Source organism: Cyprinus carpio, chromosome A11 (assembly GCF_018340385.1).
Source record: "Cyprinus carpio isolate SPL01 chromosome A11, ASM1834038v1, whole genome shotgun sequence".
Classification (NCBI taxonomy): Eukaryota; Metazoa; Chordata; class Actinopteri; order Cypriniformes; family Cyprinidae; genus Cyprinus; species Cyprinus carpio.
Window position 1 is genome coordinate 9,232,213 of NC_056582.1, and position 19,962 is coordinate 9,252,174.

General features: G+C 36.8%; 1 protein-coding gene across 3 annotated transcripts; it reads right to left on the reverse strand.

Annotated features, from left to right (window-relative positions):
- Positions 1 to 548: 548 nt before the first annotated feature.
- LOC109070868 (RNA-binding motif, single-stranded-interacting protein 1-like) lies at positions 549 to 19,540 on the reverse strand. 3 transcript variants are annotated; one of them, XM_042766159.1, is made up of 14 exons: positions 19,219 to 19,540; positions 15,293 to 15,462; positions 10,421 to 10,479; positions 9,266 to 9,357; positions 6,994 to 7,151; positions 6,785 to 6,864; positions 6,505 to 6,620; positions 6,187 to 6,233; positions 4,681 to 4,768; positions 4,537 to 4,587; positions 4,197 to 4,307; positions 4,003 to 4,083; positions 2,985 to 3,063; positions 549 to 2,742 (listed from the first exon to the last, which is right to left on the reverse strand). In XM_042766159.1, the coding sequence occupies exons 1-13, from the start codon at positions 19,270 to 19,272 to the stop codon at positions 2,989 to 2,991; spliced, it is 1,182 nt and encodes a 393-aa protein (XP_042622093.1). In that variant the 5' UTR covers positions 19,273 to 19,540; the 3' UTR covers positions 549 to 2,742; positions 2,985 to 2,988. The 3 variants fall into 3 exon arrangements, with proteins under 3 accessions (XP_042622093.1, XP_042622094.1, XP_042622092.1); XM_042766160.1 differs by having other exon boundaries at positions 2,985 to 3,066; positions 6,514 to 6,620; positions 19,219 to 19,539; XM_042766158.1 differs by having other exon boundaries at positions 2,985 to 3,066; positions 19,219 to 19,539.
- Between the last annotated feature and the right edge of the window lie 422 nt (positions 19,541 to 19,962).

Consider the following 19,962-nt stretch of genomic DNA (forward strand, 5'->3'; position numbering starts at 1 on the left):
AGACCTCATCAACGGGGATCCTGTCAGCTAAAGAATTCAGTTGTACATAAGATTATGGCAAAAACCAGGATTTTTAAGTATAAAATATGTATTAATCATAAAAATATAAACAGATTTGCGGTGATACGCACCAGTGAATGCCTTGAATGCAATTTCCCGAAGTCTGTCCTGTCAGCTTTCAAATACTATACAATTATATTATATTATATTATTATTATAGGTTTATCAATATGTATTTGGGTAAAGGCATTGTTTGAAAGATGGTTTGGAAGTCTGATTTAATAATTAGGTCTAATCTAATTAATAACATATAATGGTAACAAATAATAATAACAAATAGATAAATCTGTTTTTGAGTGTAAAGCTGCTGCAAAATGAAATGGCAAATATTTTCTTTGTAATGTCTCAAATTCTTAATTCAAGACAATCAAGAAAATCCTACAGAATTGCTGTTTGTAGATAAGCATGTCACTGTGAAATTAATTACCTGTTCCGAAAAAAAAACAAAAAAAAAAACTTCATAGGATTACAAACCAAACCCAAAAACACAGGTTTGAGCTCTTTTAATTCAAAGATCTTTTCTTTTCACAACAGAAAAAAAAGAAATAAAAAAAAAAACTAATTCTGGACGTGCAAGTGGCAGGTGTTCAATAAAACAATTTAAAAAAAGCAGTATTTTAACAACAGTCCTGTGTTTATGTGAATGATTGCTGTTTTTGACATCTGAAATAAAGACACTGTATCTCTCCAGTGATGAAACTACGATGTGCTGCTTTTTGACACACGTTAGTCACTGATAATATTTCACTTTGGTTCTTCAGATTAGGCCTCTAAACATGGGGAGGCTACAGCAAACTGAAAAAAAATTCTAGAGAAGGTAGTTTATGTGGATTTTTGTAAAAATACCAAACAAATGCAGGAATAATATAAGGAAGAAAATGGACAAAAAGAAGAACAAAGAAATTCTCCACACAATCAAGCTCAAAACAACACAATGCAATGTAAAAAAAAACCAGTAAAACCAACAGAAAGACATACAGATACAAAACATAGATGTTTCATTAAAGAGGAGGACAAATAGACGCATTAAAGATGAAGTTCTGCATGACACCAGGCTCCTGAGCCGGCGCTTTTACATCTGATTGGACAGGATAGACCTGCAGCCCGACCAATCAGACAACAGATACAACTCTGAGGTAGATCAAAGGCCAAGCTGACCTGGACATCTAAATTCACAACCAAACACAGACACACAGAAATCTGCTTAACTAACTGTATTACAGACAGATGAAAGGCTTGTTTACAACCGTGTTATGATCAAGTCTTACTTCTGTCCAACTGCTTAGAGATGTTCATGTGTCCATACTAACGCAAACTAGATTAAAGCTGAGAGCCAAGATTGATGAAAAAAAGACACAAACTACCATTCAGTTTGATCAAAACCCATTGAAGTAGTCCATACTAATGTGTTCAATAGTAGGAAGAAAAGGTCTTCGGTGGAAAGTGTCATAGTTGCCTTGAAGTTGCATGTTTATTTATTTATTAAATCGTAAGGACGAATGTTTAATTTCATTACTTAATCAGAACCGCTGTGGAACGTATTTATGCAAAACTGTGCTATCATATGTCTATAAATTTATCTGTTAGGCCTCAAATGTAGGTTTAATTTACAAAACGAATGCCATTACCAATATTTCAGTTCAGTTTGGTTAAATTTATAGATTTCTTGCTTTCTACCTAAAGAAACATTGCACTTCTACCTTTTTTCTGAGCATCAAACAAAATCCTGATGTATTGTGTTAAAAAAAAGAGCAAACAAAGATACAATAAATAAAAATGGCACTGAAAATAAAATTGCAATCATCCTGTGAACAGAAGGAACAATGTCAGCTTTCCCAAATCCACAATATCCCTTTTATTAGCCCCACCCACATACCTCATCTAGCTTGACCCCGCCCACTCATACCCCACCTCCCACTAAACCCCGCCCACCCGCATCTCAACATCCACTTCTACATCTACTGAAAGACTTTACACATGGATTCAATGGAAAGAAGATTCTTCCACAACAGACACACGATGCCTGAAACAAACATGTTTGATTCAGAGCAACATTAATAAAAGGAAACAGGAAAGCCTTTGCTTTGAAAGACAGGAGCATGGAGCAATAGCCAGCAAGCATTGCATCATTCTAAACCCCACCCACCTTATTTAAAAGGTACATTTCTTAACTACTAAAAAGGCAAAGAGTGGAAGACCAAAAAACCAAACAGAAACCTCTTCATTTCAACTGCAACCGCAATTTTTTTTTTCTTTTGTCTGTTTGAGAAACAGTCAATAAAAACATACTTAAAAAAAAGTCATGCATCGAAAGGTGTCATCACCATCATCATCATCACTCAGTGTTACTCACAGACATAGTCTGTGTTAATAGTTCTTGGTAAAAAATAAGCATTTGTCATCTTCTCCTTCCTTTTTCTAGCAAAATAAAACTCTGCTCCCATTCCGTTGTCCACAGTTGGTGTAATATTGCCTCGTCTTGGTTTGTTGGAGAAAATGTCTGTTTTCTGAGGTTTTTTGTTGATTTCTTCTAAGCAGTTGATTAAATCATGGACATATTTTCTGCAACCCTTGCATGAGCGTTATTTCCTCTTTGATGTCACTTCCTCTTAAAGAAAGCAAATGTTGTTACGGTAGTAACACTCAGCAGACTGTGTCTGGTTCTGACGTCAGACGGTAAACCTGTAACAGAAAAACAGCATTAATCAAACACTGCAAGTGGCATATTAATGGTGATTCAAATTTTTTGTCATTTATGGAGCTCAACATTGACTTTTATTATACAGAAAAGAGCACTGTCAACATTCTACAGCTTCTCCTTTTGTATTGAAATAAGAAAGGAAATCATATGGATTTTGCAAAACATGAGGGTGATTAAACAGAACACCGACCCCCACAAGAATAAAAACATGATCATTAAATACCGTTTTATTGCTTGTTTGGTTGGAAAGGGTACGATGAAGGATCCGAAGAGGACACATCTTGTGCCTGTACACAGTTTTCCTGCTGAAAAGACCACAGGCAGAAATTATAAATCGGAATTTCATTGACCAAATATACAAAAATATTTCATTTTGTGCGGTTTTCAGATAAATATATGTAAATATACTCAAAACAAGATCAATCTGCTTGAGGCAAAACTGTGTGTGATATTAAGAGAATTTTTCCTAAACAAAGTCTTAGTAATCGGTCTTAATATTTATCATTTTCCAATACAATACAATACAATACAATATAATATAATATAATATAATATAATATAATATAATATAATATAATATAATATAATATAATATAATATAATATAATATAATATAATATAATAAATATTTCCAGTATACAGTACATTACCATTTACAAGTTTGAGGTGTTTTTTTTTATTCAGCAAGAATGCATTAAATTGATCAAAAGATACAGTAAAGACAATGTTACATAAAAATTATATTTTAAATAAATGCTGTTCTTTTGAACTTTATATTCATCAAAAAATCCTGAAAAACAATAAGAAATGTTTCTTTAGCACCAGTCAGAATGATCACTGAAGGATCACGTCACATTGAAGACTAAAAATTCAGCTTTGTTATATAAGGAATAACATTTTAAATTATATTGATAAAATATTAAAAAAAATTTTTTTTTTTTGGTCTACTTTTGAATTTATAATAAATGTAACCTCAGGGAGAAAAAACTGAATCAAAGACATTTAAAAAAACCTCACCAACCTCTTTTTATTGGAAATACGAAGAACTGAACAAGGTTTATACATAGAATTTAATAAATTAAAAAAAAGAGCCCAGTCTGGTAATAAAAATAAACTTCAGATAAATTCTCTGAAAACAAGAAAAGCTTTTTAAGCAAGAACTGTACCGACATCTAGACAGTTCAGAAGACTATAGCAGCCCGTGGTATAAATGTCATTGATAGCCTAGGTGTGGGACAGACCTCAGGAGGGATGGCAGCGGGCTGAATGTGGGCATATTGAGGGATGTAGGCTCCTGGCATCGCTGTGTTGGCAGGAATAAACTGCAGCAAAGCAGAATGATGTGAGTTTATTAAAAACACAGGTGTTAATATTACTTATTAATTAGCATATACGCTTGTGCCATATATTAGTGCAATCTGTGAGAGGATCATACGGTTGCAGTGCCGCCCAGAGAAAGATGGCCCATCTGCTGGGTGAGGGGTGCCAACATAGCGGACGGCTGCAGTGACATGGGATGCTCCATAGAGGGCGACAGAACGGCTCCCTGAGTCAAAAAAAATCAGAGCGCAACAATCATATTTGGCAACTGCAGAGAAATCTAGCTATAAATATACATCTGCACTAAATAACAGAAATTCTGCCCACACACTCATCTTTCTGACTAACGTAAGCGGCATTGTTTGTGAGTCATCTCCTGTTTGGAAGGAGTTGCGAATCAAAGGAGATATACAGAGAGAAAAGAAAAGAAAAGTAAAGAAAAATTTGGCCCATACCGGGTGTTGCATGATGTAAGGTTGATGTGGCATCCATGAAGGATTCTGTACCTGGAGACACAAACACAGATGTTAGCAGGGAAGCAGGTTCTGGTCAGAAATACTCACATCAACACATCGAGATCAGATGATGAAGAGCAGTACCTGGTATGTAGAGATGGGAGAGATGTATGGAGACACTCCTGGCTGAGTCATTAACCGGTTCCCCATGGCATAAGGAGCGGGGTAGTACCTGTAGCATCAGGATAGAGTGTTTTAAGTGTCTACATGACATTTGCACATCATTTTAATTCTTTAATGGCAATTACACAACGGACTTAAAACATCTGAGTTTCATTGTGGGGAAGGCAATCCTAGAATGCATTGGAACTGGCTCATTGAAATATTCACTCAAAATAATGAAGTTGTCGTGAAATGTTATAAGTACGCTTCAATTTCATTCAGTACCAAAGAGAATCTATTAAAATAGTTCTGTATAATTAATAATGAACCATATTACCCACTATTATTGTGTTTTATGTATATTAGAGAAAAGCTCCATTAGCTTAGCAACATGCTAAGGTCAACTAGTAGGCAGCTGTCTATGTAGGCAGCATATTTCCTTTTAGAATGTAGTATGCTCACATGACTTTGTCTTTATTTCAGAGCATTAGATTTTAGTTTCAGTTTTTGGTTTGGTTTTAGTTAAAGGCCAGGATTTAACTAAAATAAGGGAATGGATTAGTACGACATGACCACTAGTTAACTAAAACTAGAAATTTTTTTCATTTGTGGCCCTGATAATTATATTTTCTGCATATTACATGCAGTACTCCACAGAATATGGTAAACAATACATTAGTGTTAATTTTGTCAGCCATTTTTAATTTAGTCATGCTCTTTTAAACTAGTCTTAGTCTTGTGTCAAATGTACTTTAGTTATTATCATATTTAGTCAACCTTGTCCTGTTTTTGTTTAGTCAAGTTTTAGTCAATTAAATGTTTAAGCATTTTAGTCTAGTTTAAGTCAATAATTTTTGTCATGCTGTATAATATTTTTTGTCATGCTGTATAATAGTTAAACTGATAAAAAAACACATTTCAGGTATTGCACTTTCACCAATAAGCACAAATCAATAGAATGTGGATTCATACACATTTTATTTGACCTCATCTAGTGTACTGATTAAGTATAGGCTATTTAATAAATAAATGAACATCAAAGACTTAGATATGATTATAATAGTCGGCGCTTCCACAATGAAAAGTGAGCGTGTGCACATGGTTGCCAGATTGCAAAAAATAAGCTAAACACCAGGCAGAAAATGTCTCCTTTTAACAGAGTAGCTCTGATTTTCGGATTTGAACTCTTGGTATCTGGCAACCGCACACATGAAAGCTCCACAATAATATTGTGTCTCCTTTTTTTTTTTGCCGAAATTAAAAGAAATTTTGGTATAGTTTTTATTTTTTAAAATACATTTTAGTCTCATCTTTTATCATCAGCGATATTACATGTTGATATAGTCATGGTTCACTCCTCATCATCATCTCGTCTTAGTCATGGGAAAAAAGCTCGTCAACAAACATTTTTCTTAATACTTTCCGTTAACGAAATTAACACAACAATTAATAAACGATCAATTTAAGACATTTTCAAACTGTTCTTACCCATTCTGAAGTGCGGTATTGGGGTCATAGGTCAACGTCATTCCGCTCTAAAGAAAGTAAAAGAAACATGGAGCATTTCTGGTTTCATACACATCATAAAGGCAGATTTACTTTACAATTTACAGTTAAAATATGTTCATTTAATTATAGAACAATGGTTGGAAACCAAACAAAGTGTGACATATGATGTCATGTAGGAATGGCTCATTACACCTCAAGCCACAAATACACACCCATTCACCTGCCGAAAAAACAAAACAAAAACACACACACACACACAAAAAAAAACAAACACACACAATTATAAACAGGACTTACTAGTCTCACCTCGGCGTCTCGAGTCCAGGTTCGTCCATTGGGGACGTATTTAGCCTGACTCTGTCTCTTCTTCTGCCCGCCGTCAGCAAACTTACACAGCAAAGGCTCTGATGCACCTGTAACACACACACACACACACACACACACACACACACACACACACACACACACCATTCAAATTTCATTCATAGTACACCACAGACTATAGTCTCTAGCCCTCATATAGACTATATATATGCATTATAGAGAATACCACAAGAATATAGTGCTGAACACTCACCCAGCATCCCAGAGGAGGACTTAATGAACTTCCCATTGAAGTGAGAGATCACGGCATCACACTTCTCTGTAGATTCCATCTAAAATAGAGCGAGAGAAAGAGAGAACATTTCTCAACACATCCACACACACAAAGAGTGTATCTCTGACCCTGTGTGACATGTGAACATAGGCGCACACACACAAAATTATTACCCAAATCTCACTGACCTGGCAAAGCCCACTCCCCGACTGACTCCGTTAGTGTCGCGGAGGATTCGGGTGGAGACGACCTGTCCGAACGGTTTGAGGAGGTTCTCCAGCTCCTGCTCATCCATGGACATGGGCAGGTTGGACAGGTACAAGTTAGTCGGGTCCTGCTCCTGTTGCTGTATTCAGAAAAGTTGGCACAGTATTACAGGGATTATAAGCCCCCTTCATGTGTCTATTCAGCTGATAAAAGTCACTGTGAGGTCTGACCGAGTCCAGTGACATAATTTTAAATGTACTTCATGTCAATGGTCAGAGTAAACATTTGTTGTTCTATGTAGCTTGTAAGCGAACATACTGTTTATGTAGCATACTGCAAACTGATTAGCCTGCTAGCTTAGCATACTGCTGTTCATGACTTCAATGACTTCATACATCACATTAAAGAAACTACAAATGGTCAAATGCAACATTTGTCATATGTTTTTTCAGTTAGCTTAAAAACGAACTTTTGCATACTGCTAGCCGATTAGCCTGTCAGCTTAACATGCTGATATGTAATCAATTATATCACATTATATTAAAGAAAGTATAAATAGTCAAATTAAATATTTGCCATATTATTTTTTTTCTTCCAGTTAGCTTAAAAGCTAACCTTTGCCTGATTAGCCTGCTAGCTTCGGTTAAATGGCTGACCTGCAAGCTTATCATAGCTATCCGTTACTGATTAATTTGGATCCTTAAAAATGAAAAAAGATAGAAAACCATTTTGTGATGTATATATTCCTAACCATAATGTATTCAAATTACGTCATATATCAAATTATATTAAAGAAACTGTAAATGGTCAAATTAAACCATTGTCATTCTGACTGATTAGCATGCTAGCTTAGCTATCTGTGCCCTAAAAGATGACAGAAAATCAGTGTATTTAGTGTTAACCTTGACAAGAAGTTAATGTATTTAAATGATGTCACATATCACAGTATATTACTATAACTATAAATGGTCAAATGATCATTTTTCATTGTTTTCTTCCTAGTTAATTTACAAGCTATTACAGGGCTAGGTGATCAGCATCCCAGGGTTTAATTATAGTAAAAGTGTAATAACCGTGTTTTTTGGCGTATTGATTACCATTTGTATAACCACAGTTTTACTACAAATAGCATGGTTAAACTATACAGCAAAAGCATGTGTAATTTGTGGTTATGGTTTGACTATAGTAACAAAAATAAAATAGTAATAAAATAGGTTTTATTGGTTTTATTTGTAGTAAAACAATGGTTAATTTTCATAAGGGATGCTAGTGTGAAATTAGCCTGTTAATTTAGCATATGACTAGCTGATTAACCTGTTATTTTAGCTAACATTACCAATGTATTCATTCATATCATTCCCTGCAGTTCAATTAAATAAGAAGCAAGTTTTCTGAATAAGCTTATACTCAGAAACCTGAAAATGTCTTGTGCACTTGAACTTGAGATAGGATTGAGCAGATATAACATTCCTCTTCTATTCCTATAATTCCTCTGCTACAACTATAAAGCAACACCATCCATTCATTCATTTTTTCCATTGTATTCAGATGTTTAGTGTTGCAAAGGTGAGACCTGCAGGCGGTTTATACTCTCTGTCTGTGCTGTGATGTGGTGCTTGAGGACTTTGTGAAGCCACAATACACAGTACTCGTCTCTCAGCTAACAAGGACACACGATACACTACAATCTGACGTTTGATTGGCTGAAGGCAGAATCTCAGCTCGATGTTCTAGATGCCTCAGCAGAAATGAAGGCGGGCCAAGATAAGACGTCAGCATTCCTCAACATGTATACGTCAAACATGTTTGCACAGTACACACACACACACACACACACACACACACACACCAGTAACGGGGAAGTGGAAGACTAATATGCTGACAGTAGGGAGGAAGAGGAAAAAGAGGGCAGATTAAAAATTGAAGATGCAGGCAGAAACGCCCAGCAGAACCTAGGAGAAGGTTACTGCAGGATTGTTACACACTTTTCTGAGGAACAAAGATACACAGGAAATGTGTGTGTGTGTGTGTGTGTGTGTGTGTGTGTGTGTGTGTGTGTGTGTGTGTGTGTGTGTGTGTGTGTGTGTCAAGACGAGGAAAGGACGAAAGGAAACGAGGGAGAAATGCACATGAAAAGACACCAGAGGTTAAATTTTAATAGCTCAATTCATTCATTTCCTGAATCGTCCTAACAGACAGGTCATGAACCAGCTACTTGGGAAAAGGAAGTGATGTCATCAGTGGATGACTCACCTTGGCCATTTGAGCCTGAACTCCATTGGTCTTCAGTGCTGCGACGGCTTTTTGTGCAGACACGGGACTGTCAAAATCCACAAAACCATATCCTACGAAGAAAACACAATGCATTACCACACACACACACACACACTATCTAATCTGCAACTAACCACTAGACCAAACACTCATCTTTAAATAACAACTCTCACGTCACACCACCACGTTACCAGGGTCACAATTTGTAAGTGGTTTTTAAAATCTGTTAGTGATGATATTGTGATAAAATGATAGTACTTAGACATATACAATATTATCAAATTATTATCATATTCATGTACCATGGTGTTTACACTACTCATTAAAAGTTAGGGTAAGATTTTATATTTTTTGTTGTTGTTTTTTCTTTTTCTTTTGTATTTATTTATTTTTTTAAGAATTAAATGCTTTTTTTATGATTCATACTTTTTATTTTCTTCAATGTGTAAACAATACATTCCATTCACAGATGAGAATTTAATACTTTTTATTTTGCAAAGACACTAAAAATTATCAAAAGTGACAGTAGAGACATTTTAAAAAAAGATTTATATTTCAAATAAATGTTGTTCTTTTAAATTTTCTATTCATCAAATAATCCTAATAATCAAAAATGTAAAATATCAGATGTTTAAATATTAGATATTAAAAATGTAACATATTAGAATGATTTCTGCAGGATCATATGACACTGAAGACTACTGTAATGGCTGCTGAAAATTCAGAGAATTAAATTACATTTTAAAATATATTAAAATAGAAAACAGTTATTTTAAATTGTAATTGTATTTCACAGTCTTACTGTTTTCACTGTTTATTAATTAAATAAAATGCAGCCTTGGTGAGCATAAGAGACTTATTTCAAAATCTCAATGACCCCAAACTTCAGAAGAATACCATGGTATCCTCAGAAGAATACCATGGTAATACCAATTAACCAATTAATGTGTCAAAGAAACATGGTATTACTAGGGTACTTTCACAAAGGAACTTTGTTACACTTGAAAAAAAAAAAAAAAAAAAAAAATTATATATATATATATATCTATATCTATATATATATATATATATATATATATATATACATAGGAATAAAAAGTGTAAGAAGTGTAAGAATAAAATAACATGACAAACCTTTGCATTTGCTTGTAGTCTTGTCAAGAATGGCTTTGGTGGAAACAATTTTACCATATCTGCTTGCAGAGAAAAAGAGAGAAGTTAGCACAGGCTCAGATCACGAGTCAGTCAATGTGTTAAATGACACAACAGCACAGGAATTCATGACCTGCAGGACATGAAACACAAGATCTACCATAATCCCTGTGCTGAGAAAAAAATAACACCACCTAAAAGAGCTCTCAATGTCTGTTTGAGGTGTATTTAATTCAGAAACAAAGAGTCCCTTGTGACAGAGTCATCGACAGACACTTGATGCCGACAGCCCAGGTGTGACAGACGAGGATTGAGCTGCTATTTATGGAGTGTCCATGAGAAACCTGTTATTACAGCACACAAATCAATATGGTTCAAACGAAACGCTTGTCTAGCGTGCATGTGTGTGTGAGAGTTAGAAAAGTAACTCGTCATTAATAGTGCGGTGAACATGGTATAAACACTGGTGAATGATTATCTCTGCATTCAATTTCATACAATTTTATACACCATTTCAAAAATAGTATGTACAAATTATATTATACAAATAATTCTATTAACATTTCAAACAGCACTATGCTACATTGTTGTGCACATGACATCATCACGCTCTACATGTCATTCACAATGTTGTGTCCAGTATTTTATATTTGCCATTACATTTTGAATAACACATTTGACAATAAAATGTTTAAAATAACAAAATGTTTTATTTATCTGGCTTACATGTGACACTAAAAAATGAAAATTAAGCATTACGGGATACCGTACCCAGTGCCGTTTACATTTGACAAATGTTGTAGGTCATATGAGCATTCAATGCATACAAGACATATATATACCAGTATGAAAAATACACATTTTTCCTATTGCAGAAACAGTATGAATAGTATATTATAATGCTACTGTGAACACAGTCAATGTTTTCTTTATTATTCGGGATTCCACCAATTTTTCATTGAAAAATGAAAAAACTAATTTTTGAATTCGACAAAACATGGGACTCGAACCCAAATCTCTCATACAATCTCCTCAATAAAACATCAAGAACACAAACTGAATTATCATCTAAATGTTTGGGGTTGTAATTTTTTTTATATATATTTTTTTGAAATAAGCCTCACCAAATCTGCATTTATTTAATCCGAAAATACAGTAAAATTAGTAATATAGTGAAATATAGTTACAATTTAAATTTGCTGCTCAAGAATCATTTCTTCTTATTATTATCAATGTTGAAAACAGTTGTGCTGCTTAATATTTTTTTGTGGAAACCATGAAACATTTTTTCAGGATTACTTGATGAATAGAATAATCAAAAGAACAGCATTTACTTGAAGCAGAAATACTTTGTAAAATTATAAATGCCTTTACTGTCACAGATGTAGACTAAAAAAATAAATGTATTCAGATGCTGGCTTAGATTTATAGGCGTCTCTCTCAGGAAGGGTGTGCTGGAAAGAGCGGTGACAGTAGTGCTGACTGGGAAAGGGCTGTTTTTCATTCACCTTCACCGAGGGCTGAAATTTAAATACGCTTATATATTTTTAATCCTTTTCCTGTGCCATTAAAACTTTACAACTCTGGCTTGAAGATGAATAAATATTTATTCAGTGTGACGTTTAGCAGAGCTGCACAAGCAGAAACTAAAAAACATTTTGGGGCATGTCCTCGGCCGTGTCGCAAGGGAGGGAAAAGCAGAGCCAATCACATTTCACACACAGATCACAAGACTCCATGTGCCAGAGGGCTGTGCGACCTTGGCCTTGACCCATGGGCTCCAGCGGGGAGGCCCCATTTCCTGCCCCCACCGGCAGCAGCTCCCAGAGCGACGCTGTTTTTCAGCCTGATGCGGATCAAGGCAAATCAATCCACGGCTCTGCCCTGAACGGTCACTCTCTGTGATTAAAACGGCTCCGGAAAGCGAGGTTACGATGTCACCGCAATACCTCAAAGCTGAACTGACACATTCCTCATGGTTTCAACCAAAATACACGGTTGTGATCATAAGAGTGAAGTCTGTAGTACTGCATCTAGTTATAATGTACATATGACCTCAGCTTCAATTTTAACCAGAATACAAGCCCCACCCCCCCCCCCCCATCTGACTATTTACAATCAATTTGAGGGAATACCATGGCGATGACTGGTCTCCCGGGGGCAGCTAGGGGTAAATTAACCCACAGTGGGAATGTTTGAAAGGAATACACACGGGATCAGGACATCTTTGAACAAACAAGCACTCTCACGTGGATATAAACACACACGCATGCACATATGTTTGTACGAAAGTCTACATGACAACTCATATGGAGGTTCGTAATAGCATTACCAAATATTCCATTGTGTTCAGCAGGATGAAATTAGTAATGCATTATTTTAGGGAACTAAGTGACGCACCAATGTTTGGAAATGAAAACCCTGACAACATCTGCAGATCCGATCGACTTGCGACTTTTCCTGCTCCAGTAACTGCTGAATCATAGCTGCTGGCCTACTACTACAGGCAGAGCAGCTGTTATGAACCAACGGATCTCAAACAAACACTCATTTGTGTGTGTGTGTGTGTGTGTGTGTGTGTGTGTGTGTGTTATGAGCTTTAGAGGGTGAGAGGGAAAAACCTATCTATGTAGAACAACCAGAGGAGAAAGCCTTGATATGGATAACCGACAATTGACGTTAAAAATATTACTCACTCACTCATAAAAGTGTCTAGTTTATACAGAGAAAATCAACAAATGCAATCTAATTCTTTTAAAACTGCAAGTCCCTTATTAGAATGCATATTGCTAGCATAATGGCTGTTTATTAGTACTTATTAAGCACATATTCTGCATAACCATATTCTACATCCTTTATCCGACCCTATACCTAAACATAACAACTACCTTATTTACTATTAATAAGCAAATTAGGAGTTTATTGAGGTCATAGTTAATAGTTAGTTAATAGTGAGAACTGGACCTTAAAATAAAGTGTGACCAAAAAATTGTTAAAGACGGATCTACTGTGAGTTTCAAGGTTGTTAATCGATGGTATATGCTTTTTTATTACATTATTTTAACTTTTTTTTTTTTAATAATCATGTCCAACAGGAGAGTTCCTGGTGGAAAAGTACATTACCCATTATTATGCAAATAAATCTCCTACAATCAGAGAATTATGACGAGTGAAACGCGCTAAAGAACGTTTTGGCACTCCTATAAAAAGCTGAGCATGATGTAATTAAGTCAGTCTCCCTACACTCTCAAACCACTTATATTTGTATACATATGCATATTTTGAAATATACATAAAATATATATATTTTTTTTTTATACATAATCAACATCTTTAAAGCAAGTTTTATATTTCACCTTGTAGATCAAAGTTTCGAATCAAAGTTTGTAATGTTGTAATTCAAGTCGTAGCTGGTTGGTTTGGTTCATGGCTTACAATTTTTAAATGATTCATCAGCACATATTATTCCAAACAAAAATATATTTGTCTCTGTAATCCTTACTTGCTCCGCCTCTGAAATGGCTATCCTTTTTCAGCGGATGTCACCAGTACCTCTTATTTTTACCCACCAACATTCTCCATTCGGGTAGCAATGCACATTTTTCATGTTTCTTTTTTTTTTCTTTGGCTGAACATCCCGCTTTACTCAGAAAGATTGTAGAAGTAAAATAATTGAATATCATTGTAGTACGGTGAACAACAAGTGCAAAACAGATTACAATTCTTGAAACAATAACAAGTCAGAAAACACAATGACAAATTCGAAAACAAAATAACAAGTCAGAAAACACAACGGGAGAAAAAAAAGTTCGGCAAAAGGTGGGATCGAACCCGGGTCAATCGTGTCAAGAAGCCAAGGGCACACACTTAACCACCTGGAGCTGATTAATTTCAGCCACTATTAAACTCAACACGTTGGAGAGCGGAGTTACTGCCAATAAGGCAGGTTATTTGCACAAAGTGTAAATATACACTCTGTATGTTTATTTCCATAGTAAGAGCAATTCATACAATACATTTAAACTCAGCTACTTTAAGACCATCTCCGAACTTTCTACCATGACTCTGCTGTTTTTCGGCTGGTTCTTTCTGTATACGTTGATTGACAGATGTCTCGTCCAGTCAGCGGTGAGTAATCCCAAACCAATGGCGCTGTCTCAAACTATACCTACCTCTTCCGGTTTCTCTGATTTGTCGTTGTGTTTTCTGACTTGTTATAATGTTTTCTGAATTGTTATTTTGCTTTTTAGATTTGCGTTTGTAATTTGTTATTTTGTTTTCAGAATTGTAATCTGTTTTGCACTTGTCGGCCACCGTATTGTAGGCTGTCTTAAAAAAAAATCTGTTTAATCAAATTTTGTATGAAATATCTATAGGTAGTCTGTTGAGCTAATGAGTATAGAAAGACATCACTTATTTGGGAAATTCACCAGAAAGGAAATGCAAAATGAATTCAGGCACTGCATTGTGGGATACCATGTCTAGCGCAGTGTAATTGATAAAATAAAGTTCTTGGTTAATGTGTTAGTAACATTGATTGTGAACACCATTTCATGTTCCTTTCAACCTTAAAATTAGATTATGTGACAGGTTATGATATCACTGGCATGAGTAAAATCTTGAAAAAGCTGGTGGTGGATGTTTGTGGGGTAGACAGGGGCTCATGAGGGTTTATCCCATAACTTGACCTAATTCTGACAATCACACACGTTCCAGCTGTTAACAGACACCAGCCCAGCTGTGCTGCAGAATCTCACCCCAGAACAGAAACTGTGTTTATTGGGTTGAATGTATATCCAAGACTCTAATTGACATCACTGGTGACTCTGTCATCACATAAAAGCAAATACTCACGGCTGGCAGAGTTTGACCAGGTCGTGATCGGTGGTCCCTGGTGGTAACCCGCGGATGTAGAGGTTTGTTTTACTGAGCTGCTCCCAGCCGGTTGTGCTGCTGCTGCTACTGCTGTTGTTGGTGCTCGGGCTGGGCGGGGCCATAGGGAGAGTGGGCGGAACAACAGGAGGCTGTCATGGGAGTGGAACAAAGATTTCATTGATCAGACAAATGGAAATGCGTAGAAGATGACATCACATAATGGCTGCACTGAAACACTTTGGGTAGAAACAAAAATAGCGACTTCCAAAACAAATCACTGACAAACTTCTCTTTCTTCTACAGCACCAAACACTGTGAGTTATTAAAAAGAAATAGCATAAAATAACATAAAAAGAAAATACCCCCACCTCACTCTCCCCTCAAACACAATGTGGCAGGGTGACTCCATTCGTCATGATGATATCTTTAACTCTATCTGTAGTAAACTGGTGTTATTATTACACAGTCAGCCATCGCCAGTGAGTCTGCCCACATCCACAGCTCCCTACAGTCTAATTCACATTACAGCAAAGCACAAACATGCCTACAGGCACAGTCGGCCCTTCAACTCTCATATCAGTCCAATCTACGCATTCTTCCAGAGCTGAATGTGTTGGGATTATTTCACTGGATGAAAGCCCATATAACTCTGGAGAAATTCCTAATGCGGCATCAGTTCCTTTCAACACTTGCCACATGGCAGTGTGCGATGATTAAAGGGATAATTCACACAAAATTGGAAATCATCATTACACACCCTTATGTTGTTCCAAACCCATATGGGTTTCTTTTTCTGTAGTGGATCACAAAAAGAGATGTTTTGAAGAATGTGCTGGCTGCTCTTTTCCACTCAATTATGAAGAATAGGGTCGGAAGCTTTCAAGCTTCAAACAAGACGGAAAAGTATCATAAAAGTGGTCCGATTGACCGGTGTGCTGTTTATAGAAGTCATACGATAGCTTTATTTCAGGAACATACTAAAATTTTAAATCTTAGCCATGACTTTACTTGTGAATGAATTCCTAAAAAACAAAAATGTTCAGAGAATTTAGTGAGATGAAAGTGAAAATTATGCTTTTATCCAACTTTTAGTGCTTATTGTGTATTGGTCTGGGGTTTGAGTTTGACTCAAGAGTCTCATTACCAAACCGCAGTACCAAATTCATCACAGAGGCATGTTCATTCATACTGCGAGTAGTGTTTTCATCCATAAATCTGCTTTAGCAGAGAGGAAGGAATGTTTTCCAGAGAAAGATCACATGATGTAGGAGCGCTTTGGGATACAGGATGTGTGGGCCTCTCGCCCACCCTGAGCAGCGGCCACCACAGCCCACATCACTGACTCACTTCCTGTTTCTTAGTCATTCATTAAAACGACTCCATTTCTCCCAGCTGTCACAAAATGGCTGCCTGTTAAACATCAAGCGGGTGATTTTTCACAGGACCGAATCACCACAAAAGTGACGGCAAAACCTCAAAACAACAGACGTGATTCGATAAGACAGCGGCTCTAACTAAAACTATTGTTTACATGTATAAATGGGCATGTGACTGTGTGTATGTGTACACCTGCCTGTAACCCTATTGGATTAATTAGGAGTTCTCCGTTTTTGACACACTGACCCATTTTCACATGAGCGACTCGCACACTTGTGCGCTGAGGTGAAACTGGACATGGCCCCATAAGCTTGTTAGCGCCTGTTAATTACTGAGGCAAGAGATCGAGCCACTCTTCCTTCCACAACAGCGTGAAAATCACATGCTGAGACAGATGGATGATTTAGAGGCATGTAAAGCAGAAACGAGGGATGATTTACAGGAATTACTTATTAGAAAACAGCTGAGGAACTCAAGGAGTGAACTCAGTGACTCAAATGACGGAAGGAACTGATCATTTTCACACATTTGCTTCCATCTTTTCAATTTCATGACTAAAATCTAAAGTACTGTATGAAAAGTACTCACAGACTCGGGAGCATGTCCAGTTTTATTAATTGGGAAAATAAAGTCATTGGAAGGGTAACTAAGACACTGAAAAAGCAATAGGAGAGGGAGAGAGGAGGGGGTCACATTCAATATCCAAGCCATCTCTCATACGTCGGCGTGTCCCTTGGGTCCTGAGCTATGCGCTGTAGTCATCTTAGACCATATGGTTCCTATAAACTGTGAAATCCTGAAGCCCATTAACTTCTGCTGCCTCTATCGCAGCCATCACTCTGAGCTCCACCACAAGAGCGCCAATGCAAATGAAAGTGTAAATGTGTGATTTCATGCAGAGAGTGTGTGTGTGTGTGTGTGTGTGTGTGTGTGTGTGTGTAGGTGCAACATCCATAAATTCTCACATTTACAGATTTGGAATGTATAAACAAGCCATGTTTAAATAGAATTCTGCCGGCCACACCCTCTGTTCCTGGAAAACATTGTATTAAAGGGATACTCCACCCCAAAATGAAAATTTAGTCATTAATCACTTACCCCCATGTCGTTCCAAACCCGTAAAAGCTCTGGTTGTCTTAGGAACATAATTTAAGATATTTTGGATGAAAACCTGGAGGCTTGAGACTGTCCCATAGACTGCCAAATAAATAACAGTGTCAAGGTCCATAAAAGGTATGAAAGTCGTCGTCACAATACTACATCTGCCATCAGACATGCAATCTGGGTTATATGAAGCGACGGGAACACTTTTTGTAAGTGAAGAAAACAAAAATAACGACTTTATTCAATAATTCCTTTGTCAACGGTCTACTCTGTCTCTCCATATCACCGTATGCTGCGTATGCTCTTCTGTATCATCCGCGCCACAAGGATGTGCTGTTTCTACATGTATTTAGCTTTGATTTGAAATAAAACAGTGCATTCTTGTGGCATGGATGATACAGAAGAGCATACACAGCATGAGATGAAGTATTCTGACGATGACGTTCATACCTTTCATGGACCTTGACACTGCTATTTACTTGGCAGTCTATGGGACAGTCACAGGCCTCCAGGTTTTCATCCAAAATATCTTAAATTGTGTTCTGAAGACGAACAGAGCTTTTACGGGTTTGGAACGACATGGGGGTAAGTGATTAATGACAAAATTTTCATTTTGGGGTGGAGTATCCCTTGAACTCATGAACATTATTTAAGCAGAGATTCTTCAGAACACACCCAATAATCTTCTGACACAAGTTGCCATGGCAGACTTTCACCACAGGCTTCTCTCATCCTTCACTCATTGAGACTGAATATGCTAATATTCATCTTTTTAAAAAAACATTAATGAGATGTTGCAAGATATCCTTAACAAGTGCAATATGACAGGAGGAATATACTGAAGAAAATATCTCATGCATGTAAGTGATAAATGAGTGTTAGCAAAATGAAATGACACTTCATTAGTCTCATTTCTATTTCTGGGCTCACTTTGTGGCATCCCAAAGCAGGAAAAAGACACTTCCAGTTCCGTCAACAGACTTTATAAATATTACATTGTGCAAGTGCAGATAAAGTTGTGTTGTGTAATACATAAACTTAACATAAATGGATAAGATTAACACCCAAAAATGCCTAATTACGAAAGAACTCGCACAAAACCGAAAACAGTTGCTATAAAGGCAACGCTCTCGTCTTAAAACACAACGAGCTGCCCACCCTAAACCGCGTTTTTTGGCATCATAGATACATGCATAATTTTTGCCCATCATAATCCCGTTCCGAGTAAGCAAAGTTTAAAAACGCCGAACGCACCCTAAAATGCTGTCTAGGTAGGCAGCTCGCTAGATGTTGAGACGCCGCCGCTGTCCGTGTGCGCGCGCGCACGAGCAAGAGGATACATTCTGTCCCAGGTAAAGGATCTACTGTGAGTCCATCCTGGAGTCTTGATCATCATTACCAGTGCAGTGTCTCACTTTACCTACCTGCTTTCGATATGACGGAGTTCGCAGTGGGTTGGCCGTATTTGCGAAGATCATCCTGTATTCCTGTTATGTGACCGATGAATAAAAAAAAAAAAAAAAAAAAGCTACTCTGAAAATCAGCTGATATTAGGTTAGAGAGCTGTAAATTTTCCACATCGCACAATGCAATGTTAGCTTCGAAGTGAAGTGATAATCCGTGCTTGAGCAGATTTCTGCTAAATAAAAACCACGCTCTTGATCGATGGTTTATTCCCACCTTGGCTCGTCCGACCAGTTTCGGTAAATCGCCTGGTTCATTGATCTCGGTTCTGTTGCCCGCAGCGAAGACCCACCTACTGAGGAGCGATCCATTCTGCAGTCGGGCGGCAGGGTGATGCCGTATCTAATTAATCACACGTGACTAGCATTTTCGACAAATACAACTCAATTATGCGTACACAGGAAATAGCTAAGAGTAAAATCAAACGTTTTTAAAGCTCTGAAAGAAAATCAGACACAGCCCGAGTAATATTTTTGTTAGATTCAAACGTTTCCCCCTACATGAGGTTTGGTTCAATCCCGCACGCATGCCTTGCCATCAGATCCCATCTACAATACACGGTGCAGACTGTCCCACTATGGCCTGGGTGGAGGTCCATGCATACAGATATACCTTAATTATCACTTTTATTTATATTTGAATAATTAAATGGTTAATTTTTTGCTTATTTAAAAAAAAAAAAAAAGTTTTGCACATAAAAAAAT